At 41.1% G+C, this 25053-nt stretch overlaps 1 protein-coding gene across 3 annotated transcripts in view; it reads left to right on the top strand.

Annotated features, from left to right (window-relative positions):
- Positions 1 to 25053, top strand: part of csnk1a1 (casein kinase 1, alpha 1) — a 54885-nt gene that overhangs the window by 24204 nt on the left and 5628 nt on the right. For 2 of the 3 annotated variants that reach the window (XM_067996390.1, XM_067996392.1), the window contains 5 exons: positions 7192 to 7331; positions 12598 to 12676; positions 15589 to 15663; positions 16009 to 16115; positions 21319 to 21467. In XM_067996390.1, the coding sequence (XP_067852491.1) occupies positions 7192 to 7331; positions 12598 to 12676; positions 15589 to 15663; positions 16009 to 16115; positions 21319 to 21467 (550 nt within the window). Of the gene's footprint in view, positions 1 to 7191; positions 7332 to 12597; positions 12677 to 15588; positions 15664 to 16008; positions 16116 to 21318; positions 21473 to 25053 lie in introns of those variants that run through there. The other variant, XM_067996391.1, reaches the window with a different exon arrangement.

The following is a 25053-nucleotide window of genomic DNA, read 5'->3' as shown; positions in this document are numbered from 1 at the left end:
GCCGAATTATAGCCAGCAAGGTCCCACAAACAGCAATGTGATAAACAGATAATTTTTTTGTTAGCAATGTTGGTCGAGGGATATTGGGAAGAACACCCCTGTTCTTCGAAATAGTTCCTCTCGAGTGGTACTTGAACCCACAACCTCTGACTCAGAAGCAAGTGTGCTATCGCTGAGCCACAGCTGAAAGTACATCAGAAACAAATTGTACGGTGCAGCACTAGTCTAGTCTTTCAGACAGCACAAGTTTAGACTGGACTTATTTTTTGCATGGACTAAATCAACTTTTTGACCAAAATTAAGTTAAATAATAGACAGTTGAAAAATTTGCATATGGTTGCAGTATGGTGATTATAATCCATACAAAGACAGTAGCCTTTTGGGGAAGGGGGAATCTAGAGAATATTTTGTGTGTGTATAGCAATCTATGCAATATATGGAATTAGAAAACTTGCTTGTAATTTAGATTAAATATCAGAAAGGGGATATAAATGGAAATTTGTTCTGGGGTGTTTGTAGATAATTATTAGTGTTGGTCGCTGGTGCTGGAGCAACATCCAGTCTATCTGACAGTGTAGCCTCGCTTCACAGTTGAGGCATTCGTGGCTTTTGGGAGAGATTTGTGATTTGACGAAACTGACATATTCCTGCATACTCAACTCCTACTTGAGGGACAGGACTTAGAGCTTTTGGTCCTTTCCAAACAGTGTACAGTCTATTTTTCTTTTGTGCCTTTAGGGAATATTTGTTTTGAATGTAGTTTTGTTCGTATCAATTCCTGGTTAATGCCATGGACCCTGGTACAAGCCGTAGGGTTACTGACCATATTGGATTCCTATCCTTTCCATCTGAGGAGAAATTCTATTTCAATTCTGAGGCAAATGAGCGACAGCTATCTTTGGTCGATAGATATGGGTAGTGACTTTTTGAAAGAGGAATGGGAGGCCATTGGCACTGCAAGGACGTTTCTAACATGTCGACAAGCAGTCTTATTCAAAATAAGGGTCAGTTGTACTGTGGCTCCACAACATCCTGGAATAGGAGAGTCTGCATCCTCATACTTTCTGAACTGACTGCTATATTTTGTGGCTTTACATGCAGTGTTGTCAATTTAGTCTCCCAACAGAAAACCTTCCACCTACTTGGTGACTGCTTGATTTCTATTCACTAAATATCTGTCTTCTAATGTAAAAGTGTGCCCAATTAGAAAAAGAAAGTTCACCCTTGGGCTTAGACAAGATAGATTCCTACAAACATAATCTACCTTACTGGAGTATTGCCAGGGTTATTTTAATTCCTACGGTTTTTCTCCTGCCCATGTCTAAACCTGGGTCGGTTGTGTTCAACTTAAAGTTAACTGTTAGAGGTACCAAGCAATGGCCCATTATGAGGATAGTAATTTGAATAGTCTGTTTCTTTGCCTCCTCTCCCAAAAGTCTGTTGATCCTTAAGTTTCTTGAGGGGGCATTCTCTATTTTTGCCCTCCCTGCTTTTTTCTTCCTGAGTGTTGCTGTGTAAAAAAAAAAAAAAATCTGGGGATTCAGACAAACTTAGTTGACCTTTACACCCTATATACCATATGAAGGATTTTTTTTATTCTTTCATGGGATGTCGACGTCGCTGGCAAGGCCAGTATTTATCGCCCATTCCTAACTGCCCTCGAGAAGGTGGTGATGAGCCGCCTTCTTGAACCGCTGCAGGCCGTGTGGTGAAGGTTCTCCCACAGTGCTGTTAGAAAGGGAGTTCGTAGGATTTTGACCAAGCGACCATGAAGGAACGGTGATATATTTTCAAGTAGGGATGGTGTGTGACTTGGAGGAGAACGTGCAGGTGGTGTTCCCATGTGCCTGCTGCTCTTGTCCTTCTTGGTGGTAGAGGTCGTGGGATTGAGAGGTGGTGTCCAAGAAGCCTTGGTGAGTTGGTGCAGTGCATCCTGTGGATGGTACACACTGCAGCCACGTGTGCCGGTGGTGAAGGGAGTAAATGTTCAGGGTTGTGGATGGGGTGCCAATCAAGTGGGCTGCTCTGTCCTGGATGGTGTCGAGCTTCTGGCGTTTTGTTGGAGCTGCACTCATCAGGCAAGTGGAGAGTATTCCATCACACTCCTGACATGTGCCCTGTAGATGGTGGAAAGGCTTTGGGGAGTCAGGAGGTGAGTCACTCGCCGCAGAATACCGAGTCTCTGACCTGCTCTTGTAGCCACAGTATTTATGTGGCTGGTCCAGTTAAGTTTCTGGTCAGTGGTGACCCCAGGATATTGATGGTGGGGGATTCGGCGATGGTAATGCCGTTGAAGGTCAAGGGGAGGTGGTTAGACTCTCGTTGAAGATGGTCATTGCCTGGCACTTGTCTGGCGCGAATGTTACTTGCCACTTATCAGCCCAAGCCTGGATGTTGTCCAGGTCTTGCTGCATGCGGGCTCGGACTGCTTCATTATCTGAGGGGTTGCGAATGGAACTGAACACTGCAATCATCAGCGAACATCCCCATTTATGACCTCATGATGGATGGAAGGTCATTGATGAAGCAGCTGAAGATGGTTGAGCCTAGGACACTGCCCTGAGGAACTCCTGCAGCAATGTCCTGGGGCTGAGATGATTGGCCTCCAATAACCACTACCATCTTCCTTTGTGCTAGGTATGACTCCAGCCACTAGTTTTCCTCCTGATTCTCCTTGACTTCAAATTTACTAGGGCTCCTTGGTGCCACACTCGGTCAAATGCTGCCTTGATGTCAAGGGCAGTCACTCTCACCTCATCTCTGGAATTCAGCTCTTTTGTCCATGCTTGGACCAAGGCTGTAATGACGTCTGGAGGTGAAGGCCTTATAGCGGGTGCAGAGGAGATTTACTGGAATGACTCCAGGGATGCGGGACTTAGGTTATGGTGATAGACTGGAGAAGCTGGCATTGTTCTCCTTGGAACAGAGAAGGTTGAGAGGAGATTTGATATAGGTGTTCAAGATCATGAAGGGTCTAGACAGAATGGATAGAGAAACTGTTCCCATTGGCAGAAGGGTCTAGAACCAGCGGGCATAGATTTAAGGTGATTGACAAGAACCAAAGGTGATATGAGGAAAATCTTTTTTACACAGCGAGTGGTTCGGATCTGGAATGCACTGCCCGAGGTAGTGGTGGAGGCAGATTCAATCATGGCCTTCAAAAGAGAACTGCATAAGTACTTGAAATGAAAAAATGTGCAGGACTACGGGGATAGGACGGGGCAGTGGGACTAGCTAGTTTGCTCATGCGTAGAGCCGGCGGGGACTCGATTGGCTGAATGGCCTCCTTCCGTGCTGTATCCTCCTATGATTCTATAATACTAATGATGACTACCTTACTGAATCTGCAAATGTCTTGGATGTAGGATGAAGTGTATCTATTCACTGAGCTGAAACTCAAAAGTGGTTGTATTTTGGTAGAAATGAAGTGTGGCATGTTTATGCCCCCTGGAAATAGATGTCTTGATGCCAGGTGCAGTTTATAGAATGAACCTGACTAGCAATTTAGTGTTTCCTATTTTAAGACCTAAACAGAGTGTGCATACAATATATTCCTAATTCTTATATGAACAAGCTCCTGAAGAGTGAGTGAACCATATAGATGCTCTGAACTATTCAAGCTTTATTTGTGAATATCATTTGAAAATGGATTGAATTATTGCTGTGTAACTGTTCAGGTATTCATTTTATGTATGTTAATGTATCTGCTGCACAATTGTTAGATTCATTTGTACATCCTGACATTCAGGTGGCATGATAAATCTAGTATATTACTAAACGTGAGATAATATGGAGCTGGTGGAGCTCTAGGTTTTTTTAAAAAAATGAACTCCCCAATTACAGTTGATTAGTGGTATCTTAGCTGAATTTTTGGGTATACAGGGAGCCAGGGTGCAGATTGATCAAAACCTGTAGTGTATTTTGTGGATGTCAAAGTACTTGAGCTAAAGAATGACAGTTTTAAGAAGAAATTATTAGGCATTAGAGCTGACTCATCTATGTGTAAATTGTACCTTCATTGGTATGAAACTGTCATTCAGCTTATTTAGCCAAGTACCCATCCTTGGTGTAAACTTAAATGGTGATAATTGGCAGGCTATTTGCCCATGGAGTTGAATTGGAACTGAGTTTAGTTCTATTCTTGCTCAACGCTCAATATGCAGCAGGAGTCACTGGTTAGCTTGGTTTAGGAACCTTGGATGGCTGTTTTCCCAGCTGCTACCATCTGAGATCATTTAACTTTTTTACAGGCTGGGAGTACAACCTCCAGTCTTTTGATGTGCAAGGCTTTGTGCTACACTGGGTAGTGTATTTATCTGTTAGGGCATCGGAGAATTAGAAGGTGATTTTGTGTTTCAGTGGTTAGAAATATGACAAAGATGGTAAATCTAGAGGGCAGGACTGCATGTTGAAACCTTAGGTCAGTTAAGCTTGATATGGAGATATACAGTGAAACCTGTCCAACAGGACACTTATTGATGGTGCCAGATAAATTACATTGTAATGGATACAAGCTGCACCTTGAAACCATGGACAGTCGTAAATTACGAACTACGGACAGCCTTCAGTGCACTATGTCCATTTAAAACACGGGACACGCACATAAGTGCGAATTGGCAGCTGGTGAAAGAAACCACTTTTGTGGAATGGAGATCTCTTTGCCCAGGATGCACAGCGGCAGAGAAACCGCTGTCTCTGGGATTGAATGCTTACACAGCTGTACCCCAGGGATGGAATGATTTCTCAGTCGCAATAGATGCTAGGTAAAGAACTCTCCATTCCACAAAAACCAGGAACTGCTGGTTAGGGGCTCTGAAATTGCCAGGGGTGCTCAAGAGTAAGTGGTGGGGGGGGGGGTGCGGGGAAGAGAGGGAGGATGGTTTCCCCTTTCCCCACCTTTGGTTCCCTCTTCGCCTGCTCACGGGTGGCCTCCTGGTTTTTGGAACAGTGGCGTGAAACCACAAATAAAGATTCTCAATTATAGGGGACCTGACCTTTTTATAGGGTAAATCAAATAACATTTGGAGGCGCCGCGTGGTCAAACCTCCAGGAATGCCTCCAACCATAGTTGGCAACCCTATTCCACAGTACATCAAGTACTGACGCGCTGCTAACAGCCCCCTACCCACTCTCCAGCACTTCAAACACTAGCAGCTGCAGCACACAGAGGGAGGGGCTCCCAGATGGGTCTGCCGGACATTAATCCCCCGCCAAATTTGGCTGAGATCTTCCAGGCATGCAGCAGCCACCTTGCCCTCTGCAGGCTGCCAATGTAGCACATCCCAGGAGCAGGACATCCCTCTCATTGCCACCCCGGGTTCCTTTTGCAATGGGTTGGGAAACCCAACAAACAGCAAATGAACTGAACTGGCATGGCTCCAGAATTAGGCACGATCCCAGGTGAGGGCAAAAAAAGAAGGGACGCTGCAGGAAATACATCCAGTCCCGGGATATTTGGCTCATCTGGTTTATTGTACATACAATGATTATTTTGAAAATAAGGACACCTGATGCAAAGCTCTTGGGTGTCCCTAAGTTACAGGTTTCACTAATACTCAGATGGATACAATACGATAAAGGCCATTATAATCTCTGGCCAATATTCTCGAGGTTAGAAGAATGAGAGGTGATCTCATTGAAACCTATAAAATTCCTAGAGGGCTTGATAGGGTAGATGCTGAGGCTGTTTTCCCCTGCTGGAGAGTCTAGAACTAGGGGCCATTGTCTCAGATAAGGAGTCGGCCATTTAGGACTGAGATGAGGAAAAGTTCCTTCACTCAGAGCTGTGAATCTTTGGAATTCTCTACCCCAGAGGGCTGTGGATGCTCAGTCGTTGAGTATATTCAAGACAGAGTTTGGTAGATTTTTGGACACTAAGCGAATCAACGGATATGTGGATAGGGCGGAAAAGTAGAGTTGAGGTAGATGATCAGCCATGATATTGAATGGTGGAGCATGCTCGAGGGGCTGTATGGCCTACTCCTGCTCCTATTTCTTATGTTCTAATACGCTCACCGTCATTCCTTAATGTTAGGAATTGATAAGTGTTAATCGTATAAAATGCAAATGAATTCCACATGTTATCTTATTTTTTCCTCTTTCATTCACAATTTCTGAATGTAAGCAAACAGCACAAAGCAAAAAAATGTTGGAATAATTAAGTTTCATCCTACTGAATTGCAGTTTAGCCATATCCAAAGTCTTATTTTGGTTACCGATAAGTGTTAGATTAAAACAGGGAGAAACATGAAAATGGTATGGAACAACGGCCTCTTCCCCTCCCCCCCCCCCCCCCCCCCCCCCCCCCCCCCCGAAATATCAGGATTGGACAGCCTGACCACGCATCCTGTCCTGTTGAGTCCTCCTGCCGCTAGTGTTCCCGCCAGGCTGTCCATTTTGCTGGCTGCGGGGCTACAAGGAAGCCCTGATGTTCAGACCGGCATGGCCTCTTCACCACCCTTCCCATTAATATCAGCAGTTCAGTCCTCCCACCTTGATTGAATAGCCGAGAGAGGCTTGTGTGTGAAGAATGACCAATCTGGTAAGGTGCTTGGAGGTATGTAAAATACTCCCAGGCATGAGTCACCATCTTTTCAACTTGCAAGTTGGTTAGTTGCTTTATTGGCAGTAACTGAATTCTTTTAATTTTTATTCAGGGTAACGTGCCCTAAAATTGAGAAATTGGTAAATGTTATTCTTTGAACAGTTTCCAGTTTAACTTTTGCAGCTGACATCCCTCCATTAATAAATATGTTTTTCTTCAAATTGGGAATTACATAGGCAAAGGAATAAAGGTTTGGAGGAAAATGTTTAATTTTTTAACAATGTTCCTGAAAATGATGCCTCTTAATCACTGCAATTCAGGCCCTTCCCACTTGGCTTTAATACCTTTTCAGAATTGGTATTATGTATATACCATTTTTTTCTTCAAAAAAGAAAATGGTTATAATTTGGGGTGGAGAAACTGTGAACAAAAGAGGGTGTGGTTGTCCGCATGAAGTGTGAGAATCCTCATTTTAAATAAAGGACAAAGTCTTATTTAGATTTTCCTATTTTGTACCTCTGTGTTCCTACTGGCAAATTCCACTGTAGCCCAAGTTTTGCAATATTAGGAAACGTGTGATCATTTATTACAAAATTGAAAACTAGTGCTGGGTTTCACTTTATATTGTCTTGTACTTCATGTTGCAGCTGTTTCTCATCGACTTTGGTTTGGCCAAAAAATACCGTGACAACCGGACAAGGCAACACATACCATACAGAGAAGACAAAAACCTTACAGGGACAGCACGTTATGCCAGCATCAATGCACATCTAGGTATTGAACAGAGGTAAGTGTTTATTAATATCTTTAATTCTAAAGTTTATTTTTGAATGTCGTTAATGTGCCTGGAAGCTTATTTTTAAGAAAATGTAATGTAATTTAGGCTGTGCATGAACTTTTTTAATCTAAAGGAGAAAAATGGTTATCACAAAGGTCAGACTACGGCACTCACTTGCATTATTCTTTTGTTTTCAAATTGGGTTTTGCTGCTTCATTTGGAATGCATTGAAAGCAAGATATTCCACCAAATGTGCCTTCAATTGGACAGTATAATTATTTCAGTAAATGAGCTATGCCTGATCAACTTCCAATTGGTAGCATATGCAAGTATCTTTAATGTAGAAAAACATTCCACGATTTCAAAGGCTTGAGGAGGGAGAATGCTAAGCCTAAGGTGATGTTAGGAGGGGTGACAAAGCTTGATTTGAAGTGGTGGGTTTTAAGGAGGATCCTGAGAAGCAGATAGATGTCTAGAGTATAGGGCCAAGAATGCTGAAGGCACAGCTTCCAATGATGGGTGAGGGGAGAGAAGAGCGAGAGGCTAGAGTCTTTTGTGAGGGTTGTTGCACTGAAAAAGCTTGGAGTTGGGGAGGGGTGGGGCCAGGAATAAATTTAAAGACACTGATTTTAAATTTAAAGCATTAAGGGAAAACTAACCAATGGGGGACAGATATGATGGGCGAGAGGGAATTGGTGCAGAATTTTGGATGAATTGAAGTTGAGGGTGCAGAATGGGAGGCAGGCCAGAAGAGCATTGGAATAGAGAAGTCTAGAGATGACTAAGGCATGAATGAGTGTTTCAGTGGCAGATGAGTTTGGGTAGGGGTTTAGATAGGCAATGTTGTAGAAGTGGAGTTTGTGATGGAGAGGATATAGGGTAAAAATGCTCAGCTCAGGGTTGTATAGGACAAAGGTTGTGAACAGTCTGGTTCAGCTTGAGATAGTAGCTTAGGGGTGGGGCAAAAAGTCAGAAACTTGGGTACTGAGTATGTGATGGGGAACAAAGTGGGGAGACGAAAGCTACCATATGTTTAGGTGGATGAAACCATGGCTCATCCTGGATTGGATTGTGGGCAAGCAGTCTGACAGCAAAGAGGCAATTGAGAAGTAACGTTGGGTTTCATCAGCATATATGTGGAAGCTGATCCCATGTCAGCGGATGATGCCGCCAAGAGCAGCATATAGATGAAGTCGAGGGGGTTAGGGATAGATTCTTGGGGCCACTGTTGGAGGTGACTGCAAGGGTGTTAGAGATGCAATGGCTATGATTGGCTAGGTAAGAGTGAAACCAAGCAAGGGCAGCCCCACCAAGCTGGACAGTGACTGAGGGTGATGTGGTTAACCATGTCAAATGCTGCAGTGTGTTCAAGGAGGAATAATGCACTGTGGTCAGAGATACCAAATATTGTTCATGACTTTTGGTTAGGCTCATTTTGGTGCTGTGCAAGGGCTGAAATTTGATTGGTGATAAAATGGCACTGTGGGAGAGATGGGCATAGAGGCAGCAATATCTTCAAGGGCTTTGGAGAGGAAAGGGAGTTTGGAAATGGGGATGGGAGGGTAGCTCGAGGACAAATGGGTTGAAGGTGTTTCTTTTGAGGAAGGGTGGTAGTTTTGAAAGGGAGGGGGATGATGCCTGATGGGGAATCATTTGCAAAGTGATCTAGGATGGGAGTCCAGGAAGGGAAGTAGTATTGACATTTTAGGGAGGGCATGAAGGAAGATGGCAAAAAAAACTAGAGAAAGACAGGTGTTCAGGGCTAGGGTAGTGGGACTAATGGGAAGGTAAAGCTTGATGGGGATTGAGATGAGCAGCAGAGGCATCTGAATGGATGGTCCCTATCCTGGTGACAAAGAAATCTGTTACTCCTTGCCCTTGAGATGAGAGTAGAGGAGATGGGGAGAGAGATGTATGGAGGCAGTTAGTATTGGAGAAAAGCCAGAAATGATCTTTCATCACAAGGATAATGTTAGAGTAGTGGGTGGTTTTGTCAGGAGAGTGAGGACCAGTAGAGCTTGATGTAATCGTCAGATCTGGCGATGGATCGATCAACCAGTTGTGTGCCAGAGACACTCAAGCTTGCGTCTCAGACTTGGGGGAATGAAGATATTCACCGTACCAGGGGAATGACTGGGATGGGAAATGGTGAATGTTTTGTTGAGAACAGGAGAATCAACGGTGAACATATTGAGCAAATCACAGCTGCAGCAATATTGTGGCAAAGATTAGGCAGTTGTAAATTTGGACGTGTAAATGACTTGAAGTTTTTGAGGGGTGGATGCAGAAGGAAGTGGGTAGGGGGATGCCGAGGGATACAAGGAAATGGTTGGCGATGGCCTTGCTAGTGATTGAGACTGGGAGTCGAGAGGCCACGTAAGATAGTGAGGTTGTTAAATCAGAACTGAGTTTCAATTGGCTGAAAATACTCTATTTGTTGTAGCTGGTAGTGAAACAAGTCCAACACTAGCAACTGTAGTATTTTCCATCTTTCTTGAATGTGCTAACAAGTCTCCAATGCCCCCTCCAAGTGGCTATTCTTTGTGTGATCCTGGACTCTTTTTAGCAGTTTTTTCAATCAGTTGCAGTTCAGTACGATCGGATTCTGTCCACATGTATACTTTTTTGGGGGTTGGGGGGATGGTCATTCAATCAGTCAGGGGATTCTATTGCGGGCTGTCTCAACTCCTTAGGCTAAGCTCTGTGAAGCTATTGCTCTCCTGGTAGAGGTGGTTTTCTTCCCTTGAGATTTTTTTCCTCTTGGTGGCATTACAGAATAGTGAGAATTAAATTAAGACATTTATGAGCTTTTAAGAAAAAAAACAGATTTAATCTAGAAAATTTACTTCTGCAGTGCTTTTTTGTGTATAAATTTTGATGCATATTGTCAAACACTGTTTGTAGGATTATTAAAGATGTATGAGAAGTGGGCTTGCAATTTTTCATACCATTTCTATGATTAAAATCAGGTTAGTTATATTGTTCTTGGGTTGTGAATTTTGACCCATGATCTGCCACATGTTCTGGATGTCATAAATAAGAGGTATTAGGTTTTTTAAAAAAAATACTGTTAGCAATTTTGGCAGGCAAAGATTTTTTTTTCAGTAAAAAGGGGAATAGAAGCCCACTTTATTGGGTATATTTATCCACTTTAAACCAAAGCATGAAGGAGTGTGACTGGTTACTGATTAGCATTGGTATTGCAGAACTCCTTTTATAAATTTCTGAAGGAATTTAATTTTCATTTATTTGGGTCTAGAGTTTGAATCTGGCATAACTCCATTTTTTTTTAAATGTTACCTTCTCCCTCTTAGAAACTTAACTCTTGGGGACAATGTTTGTGGGATAGAATGTATTTTACCTATCCCAACATACTGGTAAAGGCACTCGATTTATAGAGAGCCATGGAAAGTGAAGCTTTTTTAGGGGAATGCTTCATCTGCTGAAGATGGTTGTGTGCCTTTTTTTAATACTATGCCTAACATGGAATCTATGTAAATATATAAGTTGCTTTAACCATTGAAAATCTTTCTGTAAAGTGGCATACTAACTTTCACGAGCAGTAATTCGGTTTATCAGTTGCTCAATATGAAAACTTTCTAGGGAGATGTTTGCTGAAGGTTTTTAGCTGTACTTGTTGCACTGACTTAATTTCATTTTAAAGATAAAGCACAGGTACTCAACGGCACTGCATTCAAAGTGCTCTAAAGGTAAATAGGCAGTACTGGATATTGCTTTGCATATGAAGCCAACAGTGTTTGCACACAATAATGTGGGGCTGATTTATTCTAATCCACATTAGTTATATCAACTTAGAATTAGGATCGCCTATGCCTAGTTCTAAATGATTAGAAGTAACTAATGGCACATTTAGTCATATCATTTTTATTTGGCATTTTTTTTGCATATGTTGTCTGAGGTGAGATTGAATAGAATGGGCCTAATATTCTCTGGAGTTTAGAAGAATGAGAGGTGATCTCATTGAAACATATAAAACGCGTAGGGCTTTACAGGGTAGATGCTGAGAGGCTGTTTACCCTGGCTCGAGAGTCTAGAACTAGGGGTCATAGTCTCCAGATAAGGGGTCGGCCATTTAGGACGGAGATGAAGAAAAGTTCCTTCGCTCAGGGTTGTGAATCTTTGAAATTCTCTACCCCAGAGGGCTGTGGAGGATCATTTGTTGAGTATATTCAGTACTGAGATCGATAGATTTTTTTTTGGGACACTAAGGGAATCAAGGGATTTGGGGATTGGGCAGGAAAGTGGAGTTGAGGTAGAAGATCAACCAAGATCTTATTGAATGGCGGAACAGTCTCGAGGGGCCGTATGGCCTACTCCTATTTCTTCTGTACCCTGTATTTCAACCAAGGAACATATGAAATTGGTATAAAGGCCATGCATAGGGCTTTCCTAGCTGTAGTCAAGGAGGCTGGAAGCGGGGTGGTGGCGGTGTGTTCATAGAGATTGATAACAGCACCAGTTTTTAAAAAAAATTATCACAGGATTGTGGCGTGTAGTCTGTGGGTTTGTAACGATTTGAAGTTTATAACAATTACTTTTTCAACTGGAAAATAATGCCTATTTATGCTTGCAAAAGTGGGTATAGCTTGAGGTAAGCAATGAAAATGGTGTCACTGAAGGCAACAAAACCTAATAAACATACTATGGAAAGTTTCTTTAGCAGATGTCTCATCTTGAGGCCTTGTTTTGAGACTTAAAAAAAACAATAGACAATTAAGCGAATTCCCTCGAGTAGATTGTTGCAGTTAGCTGTTGTCTAATTAGAATTGAGACATACCCAGATGTTCTGCATTTTTGGAATCTGCAATCAGCTTAACTAAATGCTTTCTCTGCAGGGATAATATTTTCAGTACAAAGTACTCGCCTACATATATCTTCAAAAATTCAAAATATTGCTCATTGTGTTTCTTGTTCTCTGGAGCTGCTCCTGTGATGTGGGTTGTGCAATGTCAGTTGGTATTAACTTGTTCTCCCTGGCTTGGGTGCCTCTAGATCAGCATCCAGGCTGGGCTGCAGTGCTCATTTTCTGGGTTAGTCCATGGACTTGCTCAAGGACACACTTGCAACGTATATCATTGAAACAGCTCCTGAATGCAAGAAAAGAACTAAACTAGTGGAGCTTGCAATGAGGTACTTCATTTAGTTTTTTAAATGTTGAGGGCATATTCAAGTATTTTCAAGGAGAAGCAGTTAAAGTACTAGTCACTGTTTGTTTTGTATCTTCCTAAGCCGTTTAAACTTTTTTTTCCCTAAGTCGTCGTGATGATATGGAATCTCTAGGATATGTACTGATGTACTTCAACAGAACAAGCCTTCCTTGGCAAGGACTGAAGGTAAATCCAGAGCAGACACTTGAAATAATTCAGTAGCAACAGTAAATTGCATGGGTTGAAATTATTTAGTTATTGATTTAGACTTGATCTTTGTAATTAATTCTTCAGTAGAATCATAGTATCGTCAGTAGCTGAGGAACTTGGAAATAACTTCATTTAAAAAAAAAAATTCTGCCTCTTCAAAGAGGAAGAGAAGCTTGTATAAAAATTTGGGGGAGGATGCGTTTTGGAAAGACTTTCTATACAATATAAATTCTTATTGCGACATTCTGAATGCACTGTAGACTTATTATGAATTGTAGAGGGGTATCACAAGGATATAGACTTTTTTTAGGAATCAGTGATACTTGTATGTCCTTCCCATTACATAATGTATAAAGGCATTCCTCGGTCTACTGCCACTAGGGCAAGCAGTCCTTGCTGCTTGCTGTGAAAGCTGAGCAAGCCCGCAAGAAGTTGCTTCTCAACCGTTGCACGTGGACAGGCGCTTATGGGGTATTTACCAATCAGCAAGTAATGCATAGGACATCAGAATCTTGGGAAGCATCTGAGAAAATGGACCAGGTGCAGATGCGACACTTACAACCTGTTCCTCACTTAATTTCACATCCTTTAACTTTGGCCAACTGCCCACCAAGACCCATTATCCTAGCTTCATCCTCACCTCTTCCTTTTCTCCCCCAGTGCTATTGCTGTCCTGTCTTTCTATGCACCTCCATGCAAAATGAAGCTGGAATGACTTGTGCACTTGGTCACTACCAAAAGGATCTTGCCCTATTTAAGCAGAAGTAAACACATTTGTAAGACTGGCACAAAGTGCTGTTTACTTTTTAAATGCAAGAATGTGGCTGGATTGTTCTGGTATCAGTAAGTTTAAGGAAAGTTAAAAGTCGTGGTCTGCAACTTGAGTTCTACTTAGAGGGAGCTAGAAGCTAAACTTGTGTGATAAAAGCATATTTTGTCTTCAAATGATCCTGTAACACAATAAAAACCTCTAATGCAAACATATTTATCATGGTATTTTCTAAGGAAACCTTTGCTGATAAGGTTTGTCAATGAACCAATCGAATCACGTGGTGCTTTGCAAAAAAAATTCATCTTTTTTGAATAAATTAGTTTAAAAAGCCTGCATATTTTACAACCAGTTATTATATCTAATACCTTTTTAAAGTTTTTAATTGAAGGCCTCAGACTGAGTGGAAAAAGTAGTTACAGTACCCAGTATCTTCCATGTGCAAATATAGGAAATATTGACTTCAAATGTATAGCATAACATTTCCATAAATAGGGCTTGTTTTATTTTAAGTTAGACTTAATTGTAATTATGAATCTTGCATCATAAGCTTTTCCCATCACATGACATCTGAAAATTGTTTACAACTGCTAATGCAACGGGATATGAAATGATTCCAGCAGTCATTTACACCAGGCCGTGATGGATAAAAATGCCATTACCACCTACAACTAACAGCCATCCATGTATTCTGAGAGAGTCATTGTTTGCCTAGTAAAGTGATTAACACCGTTCAGACCAACTACTGTGTCTGTGATCTGTTCTAGTTTATTTCCTTCAGATAGAAATTGTGATGGTGTGTATCTGGAGTGTTTTCTGTCATGGACACTTAGCGTATGAAAACACCCTCATTTGTACAAAGTTGGTGTATATTTAAACAAAGCATGTTCCTTTGCCACCCACTTTCTTTTTCTGCCCATCCAAGTGTAGTACTCTGCAGTTGCCCTGCCCAAGATCAGCTAATGGCACAGACCAAGGATTAAATCAGACACTATATATTTCCCTACTGAAAGTTTAAACTATCCCAGAATGCATATCTATATATGACCAGCATTAAATGCATACAAGAAACTTCATTGGTTTGAGCTAGTTTTAATCAATTGTTAATTCAGCAATGGCAAAAGTTTGTATCTTTGCATTGAATTTTATCCTTTTTTGCATGTACTGTTTAGAATGTAGTTTTTTTTACGCCCTTCACTAACTGCTTTTAAAATAGTTACTCAAGATAGTAATCTCTATGCATCTTGATCACTATTCAATTTAGCAGCTTTTTTTGCCAACTTTTTCTTCTTTTTTGAAGGCGTCTACCCATGCTGTGGTATGGTACTACTTGGAGGGCAGCATAGCTGAGCCCAGTCTTGTCCACCCAAAAGCTTGACCAACAGCTGGGTGGTGAACTGGAGCAGGGACCATGCAGTCTTTTATTTCTCTGCCTCCCTAACCCAGAGGTACTGATGCCAATTTGTAGCACCTTGTTACTACCTTGTCTAAGATTAACTAACTCAGCACATACCAATAATCCAAATTGGAATCTTCAGATTTACCCACAGGGCATAGTACCCACAGGCCCAAAGGCCAGGCAGTTGACATTTTTAACTTTTTTGCCCCAGTCTTCCTTTGTTACTCTTATTTTCTTGCTGAAAATGTAGCTAGTCTATCTTGGGATGAAATGGGGTTAGAAGAGTTTTTTTGTATTTGTATCAACATACTTTGACTTTGAACTTGTTCACTTACCAGTGCTGCCCTTTTTATTTTAAAATGGGGATTGTTCCTGAATGGTTAAATAGTGAGAATATAATAAAAGCTTAAATGCATGCAAGCTGAGACTAAACCCATATGATTAAAATTAGTATTAATGGGCAGGTCCTGGCTTGTTTCAGTGTACCAATGCAGCATTTGGGCAATTTTTAAAAAAATGTTGTACTTAATGGCAATGTTATGTAAATAAAGCTGCAATTTTTTAAAGCCGGATTGACCTTCAGGACTGTAACCAACAGGTGTTTTTTCTACTTGAGGTGCTATGAATTGGTTTATAAAGTAACAGTTTAATGCTCAGGCTTGGTTTTTAAACTTTCTGTGCAACTCATATTTGAACCATTCTCAAATGTTTATTCCACAGGCAGCCACAAAGAAGCAGAAATACGAGAAGATTAGTGAGAAGAAGATGTCCACGCCAGTGGAGGTTTTGTGTAAGGTATGTATTACTTTTCAAGTTCGTTCAAATCTGGTATTAACACTTTCTTGTAAAATGACAACTACCCTTAACTACCTTTAAATCTTTAACTGGTTGTTTTAAATAAGTTGATGCTGGGGTTAGGAGAGGATTGATCTCTTGCATTGCAAGAGTTGACAAATCTTCCAGGTTGGTACTACCTAAGCAACTTGCTGTTGAAATGGCTATAGGGCAAGGCAGTGGCAAGGAAAGAAAATTGATATTGAAGTTTTTTTTTAAAAATGGTGATTCTGATCCTGGGCTTCCTGTTAAGTAGAGAATTGTATTGTGAACAGAAAGCTGACTCTCTTCACCCTTCCATATTAGGGGTTCCCCGCTGAGTTTGCAATGTACCTGAACTACTGTCGTGGTCTACGTTTTGAAGAAGCACCAGATTACATGTATCTCCGACAGCTTTTCCGCATTCTTTTCAGGTGACTTGTGAAACCATAATGTGCTTTTTGGATATGTCCTAGTAAAATGTAAGATTTAGGTATTGAAAGGTAAATTTCATATCTTGCCCCTTATGTTCTGTTCATCGTAAATGTATACTTGGGTGCATTGATTTCTTTTTACCTTACACACATTAGAAAGAACTTCAAATACATGATCTTTTTCATGTGGTAGTATATGAAATGAAATAATTCAGTACTGAGCATCTGGGGTGGGGAGAGGGATTCATAGTTATGTTAGAGGTAGAATATGCTTGTGTTAGAGATCCTAATCTCAGTGCAGTGGGTGGGGATGGTATACCCACTCCTGAGCATCAGCTAACCACCAGTCTCACAGCATCCAGAGGGAGTTCCTTCTCCTTTCCCCCACCGGTCTTTTGTAATTGTTTTCTCTTGTTTTCCACCCTCCCCTGTGTTAGTGCCTTGCAACAGTGGGATCTCCCCCCCCCCCCCCCCCCCCCCCCCCCCCCACAGTTGCATTTTTGATGTTCAAATGCCCTGTAGTACAATTTACATTTCTCTTTTTAAAGAAGAATGCTTTAATTAGTGTAACCAGTCTAGCCCCACAACAGTGCATCTTTTCCCACTTGATTATGGAGAAATTTTGGGTGAAGGGCACCTTAGGGGTAAACATTGTTCTAGGTAGCAACAGTGCAGTGTATGAGTGGACAAAAAATAACAGATGGCAATCACTGAAGTTATGTTCAAGAATCTTACTGTGCCAGTCCCAGTATGTAAAAAGAAAAAGATTAGTGAAGACAAATGTAGGTCCCTTACAGTCAAACAGGAGAATTTATAATGGGGAACAAGGAAATGGCCGAGCAATTAAATAAATACTTTGGTTCTGTCTTCATGAAAGAGGACACAAATAACTTGTCAGAAATGCTAGGGAACCAAGGGACTAGTGAAAAGGAGGAATTAAAGGAATTTTTTTTTTTTAAAAAGTGCTGGAGAAATGAATGGGACTGAAAGACGATAAATCCCCATGACCTCATAATCTGCATCCCAGAGTACTAAAAGAGGTAGCTGTGGAAATAGTGGATGCGTTGCTTGTCATCTTCCAAATTCTATAGATTATGGAACAGTTCCTGCAGATTGGAGGGTGGTAAATGTAACCTTTTTAAAAAAAAGGAGGGTGAAAACAGGGAACTACAGACCAGTTAGCCTAACATTAGTGATAGACTCTAGCATTTTCCCTATTATAAAGACACTTGGAAAATATCAATGGGATTAGACAAAGTCAACATGGATTTATGAAAGGGAAATCATGTTTGACAAACCTACTGGAGTTTTTTGAGGATGTAACTGGTAGAATAGATAAGGGAGAACCAGTGGATGTGGTGTATTTGGATTTTCAGAAGGCCTTTGATAAAGTCCCACATAAGAGGTTAGTGTGCAAAATTAAAGCACGTGGGATTGGTGGTAATATACTGGCATGGATTGAAAATTGGTTAACAGACAGGAAACAGAGTAGGAATAAATGGGTCTTTCTCGGGGTGGCAGGCAGTGACTAGTGGGGTACCGCAGGGATCGGTGATTGGGCCCTAGCTATTCACGATATATATTAATGATTTGGATGAGGGAACCAAATGTAATATAATAAATAAGTTTGCTGACGACACAAAACTAGGTGGGATTGTGAGTTGCGGTGGATGCAAAGAGGCTTCAAGGCGATTTAGACAAGTTGAGTGAGTGGGCAAATATGTGGTAGGTGCAGTATAATGTGGATAAATGTGAAGTTATCCACTTCGGAAGGAAAAAGAGAAAGGCAGCGTATTATTTAAATGGTGATAGATTCGGAAATGTTGATGTACAAAGGGACCTGGGTGTCCTTGTACACCAGTCACTGAAAGCAAACATGCAGGTGCAGCAAGCAGTTAGGAAGGCAAATGGTATGTTGGCCTTCATTGCAAGAGGATTTGAATACAGGAGCAAGGATGTCTTCAGTTATACAGGGCCTTGGTGAGACTACACCTGGAGTATTGTGTGCAGTTTTGGTCTCTACCCATGAGAGGATATATTTGCCATAAAGGGAGTGCAGCGAAGGTTCCCCAGACTGATGGCAGGACTGTTGTATGAGGAGAGATTGGGTTGACTCTGCCTGTATTCACTCGAGTTTAGAAGAATGAGAGGGGATCTCATTGAAACGTATAAAATTCTGACAGGGCTAGACAGACTGGATGCAGGGAGGATGTTTCCCCTTGCTGGGGGGTCCGGACTGAGGGGTCACCGTTTCAGGGTACGGGGTAGGACACTTAGGACTGAGATGAGGAGAAATTTCTTCACTGAGGGTGGTGAACCTGTGGCATTCTCTACCACAGGAGGCTGTGGAGGCCAAGTCACTGAATATATTTAAGAAGGCGCTAGATAGATTTCTAGACACACAAGGCATCAAGGGGTATGGGAAGAGAGCGGAAATATGGTATTGAGATAGAGGATCAGCCGTGATCATATTGAATGGCGGAGCAGGCTCCAAGGGCCGATTGGCCAACTCCAGCTCCTATTTCCTATGTTCCACCGATATGCTGCAGGAGGTTTATGAATGTGAGGGAAAAATGATGGTTTCACGAGGAGCAAAAGTTGCATTTCATTTGGAGCTGGAATGGAGGGTCCTGTATATCGTTTAGGTAGGAATGATAAATCTCTATGCTTGCACCATACTTATTTCAGCATGCAATCTGCTGTGTGTCTTTAAATGTATGTAGACAGAGAACTTGGAGATTAAGTGACTACAGCTAGAGATGTAGTTTGGAGTGACCAAATAAGGTGCTTGCTGTACAAGAGAAAGTTAAGGATTAGGAAGGGAAGAAAATTGCATAAAATACTTAGAGATTGCATTGGATTGAGTGCTTTTTCCAATGAAAAATGGGAGCTAGGATAACTGGAAATATTGGGGGGGTGGTGGGGGAGGAAGAAACTGCCATGGTTACAGACATCATTGCTTTTTTGTGGTATAGATGTTTGCTTATTACTTGTATTCACACTGTTCTCTAGTTGGATGAGGTTATTGTGAACTTTTTTTATTCGTTCATAGGATGTGGGCGTTGCTTGCGAGGCCAGCATTTATTGCCTGTTCCCAATTGCCCTTGAGAAGGTGGTGGTGAGCCACCTTCTTGTCCGAGTGGTGAAGGGATTGTCAAGATAAACTCATAAGTAATGACAGTGAAATGGCAGAAATATTGAATAGTTACTTTGCCTCATTATTTACCAGGGAGATGAACAAGTTGGGCATGATATTAGAGATCAAAAAAATAGATATTTAAAATAAAGGGGGGAGGTAATAAACTAATCAAACAAAGAGGATAAAATCCCTGGTCCATATAGATTGCATCCATGCATATTAAAAAGTTAGGGAAGAAATAGCAGAGGAACTATTACATATATAACAATTCATTAGAGAAGGGAGTAGTGCCAGAGAACTGGCCGCAGCCAATCTTATTGCTATATTTAAAAAGGGAGTTGGGACAAGTCCAGAGAACTATAGACCAATTAGCTTGACGTTTGTGGTAGGGAAGATAATGGAATCTATACTCAAGTGTAATAGAAAAACATCTAGAAAACAAAATTATAATAGTCAGCACGGATTTCAGAAGGGAAAGTAATGCATGACCAACCTTATATTGAATTCTTTGAAGTAACAAAGGGTAGACAGTGGTAATGTAGTGGATGTAATACATTTGGATTTTGAAAAGGCCTTCGATAAGGTACTGCATTGTAGACTCATGACTAAGGTCATAGCGTGTGGAGTCGGGACAAGTAGCAGAATGGATAGTAAGCTGGCTACGAAACAGAAAACAGATGGGGTTAAAGGTAGCTACTCAGACTGCAAAAGGTGCAAAGTGGTGTTCCATAGGGAACAGTGCTGGGACCACTGTTTACAATTTACTGTAACGATTTGGAATCGGGAATTGGAAGTACAATTTCAGAATATGCAGACAACACAAGTAGGGTGTAGTTAATACCAAAAGAATGTGTCAAAATGCAAGAGGACATGAATAAACTTGCAGAATGGGTGTGTAATTGACAAATTAATTTCAATGTAGATAAGTGGGAGGTGGTGTATTTTGGTAGGAAGAATAAGGAGACCACTTATGCTTGGATAATAGTCTAAACGGGATAGAGGAGCAAAGGGACCTAGGGGTACAGGTACACAACTCACTAAAAGTAGAAATGCAGGTTACTAAGGCAAATCAGACATAGGGTTCATTTCTAGAGGGATAGATTTGAAAAGCAGAGAAGCTATGTTAAACTTGTATAGGACCTTGGTTCGACCACGCTTGGAGTATTGTACGCAGTTCTGGTTTCCATGTTATAGAAAGGGTATAAAGGCATTGGAGAGGGTGCAAAAAAGATTCGCAAGAATGATACCAGAACTGTGAGGATAGCATCAGGAAAGGCTGAACAGGTTGGCACTTTTTCTCCTCTAGAAAAGAGAAGACTAAAGGGTTTGATAGGGCAGACGTAGAGAAAATGTTTCCTGTTGTGGGGAGTCCAAAACTAGAGGTCATAAATATAAAATAGTTGCTAATAAATCCAATCGGGAATTCAGGAGAAACTTTACCCAAAGAGTAGTAAGAATGTGGAACAGCTACCACAAGGACTAGTTGAGGTAAATAGCATAGATGCATTAAAGGGAAGCTAGATGAGCACACGAGGGAGAAAAGAATATAAGGGTATGCTGATAGGGTTAGATAAAGTATGGATGGAAGAGGCTGATGTGGAGCATAAACCCTGGCGTAGTCCAGTTGGGCTGAATGGCTTGTTTCTGTGCTGTAAACTCAATGTAACCTTCTGCCATTCCCCTAATTGCTTCCAAGCAGAGAAAGAGGAGCTTTGGAAAGGCCAGGCTAAGTTAAACAAAATGTTGTATAAATAAAAAGACAAATAATTGGAATATGGGGGTGGGAGGAGGAAGAATGACTGGGTGACTAGATAGTTGAAATTTTTCCGATAAAATTGTCTATTTTGCTATTGCTGTTCCCATAGTTTTGTGTGGCTTTTTTTTGAAACTGTTAATGTTGGTTTTATTTTCAACTCATACACTAATACTAAAACGAAGTGGCCCAGGAAAATGAGTTTAACTGAACCTGGCAATCGAAGGCCGAAGCATAAAATAGTGACTGAATTCTCATCATTTTTAAATTTAATCACATAGCATTTAATATGTACTATCTTCTTTCTTTAGAACCTTAAATCACCAGTATGACTATACTTTTGACTGGACAATGTTGAAGCAAAAGGCAGCACAACAAGCAGCTTCTTCTAGTGGACAAGGGCCACAGGCCCAAACACCCACAGGCAAGCAAACTGAGAAATCCAAGAGCAACATGAAAGGTTAGTAACCAATAGCCACGTGACACGAAAATGAAACAGAAAATTTTAAGAGTGATGCAGATAATTAGAGATTTTGCATATGTTAGTGTTCGATCAAGGAGATAGTCAAAAATCTATTTGGTTCAACCACTGAACTAACAATCATTTTTTACATTGTCGTTTGGAGAGGGAGGGGTTTGGCTCATGTAACTTTAGTACGATATATGAAATCCCCCTCTTTAAATTGTTGCATTAGACTCTTTGCTTCAATTCCTATACTTAGACCTGATAATTGTTCACCTAGGCCTAACACTTAATTGTTGAATGCCTGTGGTTATCTGGAAAAGTATAATTGTTAAAACTGTAATTTGTTGAAGGCCTGTATCTTTATATTTAGAGAAAGTATAGTGCCCTTGAGTGTAGAAGATTAAGAGGTGATCCAATTGAGGTATTGTAGTATGTTAAAGTGCAGAAAGAGGCCATTTTGGCCTATCGTGCTCGTGCCGGCTCTTTGAAAAAGTCCCACTCCCCTGCTCTTGTCCCATAGGCCTGTATATTTTTTCCCTTCAAGTATTTATCCAATTCCCTTTTGAAAGTTGTTATTGATTCTGCTTGTACCACACTTTCAGGAAGTGCATTCCAAATCATAACAATTCACTACGTTTTTAAAAAAAAAGTTTCCTCGTGTCTCCTCCGATTCTTTTACCAATCACCTTAAATCTGTGTCCTCTGGTTACTGACCCTTCTGTCACTGGAAACAGTTTCTCTATCAAAACCATTCATGATTTAGAACACCTATCAAAGCTCCTCTTAACTTTCTCTGCTTTGAGAACAACCCCAGCTTCTCCAGTCTCCACATAACTGAAGCCCCTCATCCCTGGTACCATTCTAGTAAATCTCTTCTGCACCCTCTAAGGCCTTGACATCCTTTCTAAAGTGTGGTGCCCGAATTGAACACAATACTCCAGCTGAGGTCTAACCTGTGCTTTAAAAAGGTTTAGCATAACTTCCTTGCTTTTGTAGTCTATGCCTCTATTAATAAAGCCCAGCATTCCATATGCTTTTGTAACAGCCTTCCCAACATGCCCTGCCACCTTCAAAGATGTGTATGTGCACAGGCAGGTGTCTTTGTTCCTGCACCCCCTTAAAATTTTACCATTTGGTTTATATTGTTTCTCATTCTTCCTACCAAAATGATCACTTCACACTTGTTAAATTTCATCGGCCATGTGTCTGCCCATTTCACCAGTCCTCCTGAAGTTTGATACTATCCTCCACATTGTTTACTACATTTCAGAGTTCTGTCTCATCTGAAAGCGTTGAAGTTATACCCTGTATACCCAAGTCCAGGTCATTAATATATAAAAAAGAACAGTGGTTCTAATAGTGATCCCTGGGGAACACAACTGTGTACCTCCCTCCAGTCTGAAAAACAACTGTTCATCACAGCTTTCTGTACCTTAGCCAATTTTGTATCATGCTGCCACTGTCCCTTTAATCCCGTGGGCTTTAATTTTGCTAACAAGTCTATTACGTTGTACTTTATCAAATGCCTTTTGAAAGCCCATATGCACATCAACTGCACTACCCTCAGCAACCCTCTTCGTCAGTTCATCAAAGAACTGTCAAGTTAGTCCAACATGATTTTCCTTAAGTGAAAGTCAGATTGGATTTGTTAATCAGATGATTAAAGAAGTTGATAGGGTAAATAGAGAGAAAAAGAGGGAAACTATTTCCTCTGGTGGGAAAGTCCCAAACAAGGGGGCATAACCTTAAAATTAGCTATTCAGGGGTGAATTCGGGAAGCACTTCACACAAATGGTCGTGGAAATCTGAAATTCTCCTCCCCCAAAAAACTGTTACGGTTAGGACAGTTGAAAATTTCAAAACTGAGTTTGATTTTTTTTTTGTTTGGCAAAGGTATTGAAGGTTATGGAACCACGGCAGCTAGATGGAGTTGAGATATAGATCAGCCATGCTATAATTGAATGGCAAAACAGGCTTGGGTGGCTAAGTGGCTTATTCCTGTTCCTAATAGAAGGGACATCTAAGAGAAATGCTATTTTACGTTTGTTGGGGTAGAAAAATGTAGAATTTCGCACTTGGACTTGGGTGTCCAGGACACAATTTCAAAATTTGCAGATTGCACAAAACTTGGAAGTACAGTGAACAACGAGGAGGATAGTGATAGACTTCAAGAGGACATAGACATGCTGGTGGAATAGGCAGACGTGGCAGATGAAATTTAACACGGAGAAGTACAAAGTGATACATTTTGATAGGAAGAACAAGGAGGCGTGTTACAATTCTAAAGGGGGTGCAGGAACAGACACACCTAGGGGTATATGTGCACAAATCGCTGAAGGGGGCAGGTTGAGAAAGCGGATAAAAAAGCATATGGGATCCTGGGCTTTAAGTAGAGGCAGTGTGTACAAAAGCAAGAAAGTTATGATGAGCCTTTATAAAACACTGGATTGGCCACAACTGGAGTATTGTATGCAATTCTGGGCACTGCACTTTAGGAAGGATGCGAGGGCTTTGGAGAGGGTGCAGAAAAGATTTACTAGAATGGTTTCAGGGATAAGGGACTTCAGTTACGTGATAGACTGGAGAAGCTGGGGTTGTTCTCCTTGGAGCAGAGAAGGTTGAGAGGAGATTTGATAGGTATTCAAAATCATGGGTCTAGACTGAATAGATAGAGAAACTGTTCCCATAGGCGGAAGGGTCGAGAACCAGAGGACACAGATTTACGGTAATTGGCAAAAGAACCAAAAGTGACATGAGGAAAAACTTATTTACGTAGTGAGTGGTTATGATCTGGAATGCACTGCGTGAGGGGGTGATGGAGGCAGATTCAATTGTGGCTTTCAAAAGGGAATTGGATAAGTACTTGAAGGAAAAATATTTGCAGGGCTACAGGGAAAGGGCGGGAAAGTGGGAATAGCTGGATTGCTCTTGCAGAGAGCCGGCACGGGCTCAACGGGCCGAATGGCCTCCTGTGCTGTGACCATTCTATGATTCTAAAACTTGACTTCAAAAAAGTGAACACTTTTTTATAACCACTTTTACTGTAGAAGTTAGGCGAATGCCTGAACAGAAAGTAAATCCCTAAACTTCAAATTTAAATACTCCTTACGGCATTGAGATGGATTCATGCAGAAGAATTGTGCATCCTTAAATATTGAATCTTCTCTGGGTATACCTACACATGCCCAGAATAAGTGTGTATTCATCTTAATCCCATGTTTCATGCATAGAGCTGTTGGATTTTTAGACTCGACATTAACTTTAGAACTTACTGAACAGTCACTACAACAATTCTCCATTAGCACGTGCACTTAAAGCTCCCAGAACTGTCCAGAAACAGCTAAGTTTAATAACGCAGCCTTTTGAAATTCTTTCAGCAGTACAACAGTAAGATGGTCAAGGAAGTGATGATCATTAAAGATGCAAATGGGTTCAAAACTGAGTACGAGCACAAAATAGTAAATCATCTTTCTGAACTAAATGGCGATCATGAAATCGCTGGAATTATGACATTACAAATTATTCCTGCTGCAGCCATCTTTGAATAAGGATTCCATTATTTTTCCTACCATTGACGTTA

This window comes from Heptranchias perlo, chromosome 14, assembly GCF_035084215.1.
Source record: "Heptranchias perlo isolate sHepPer1 chromosome 14, sHepPer1.hap1, whole genome shotgun sequence".
Taxonomy (NCBI): Eukaryota; Metazoa; Chordata; class Chondrichthyes; order Hexanchiformes; family Hexanchidae; genus Heptranchias; species Heptranchias perlo.
This window is presented reverse-complemented; position numbering and strand designations above follow the sequence as displayed.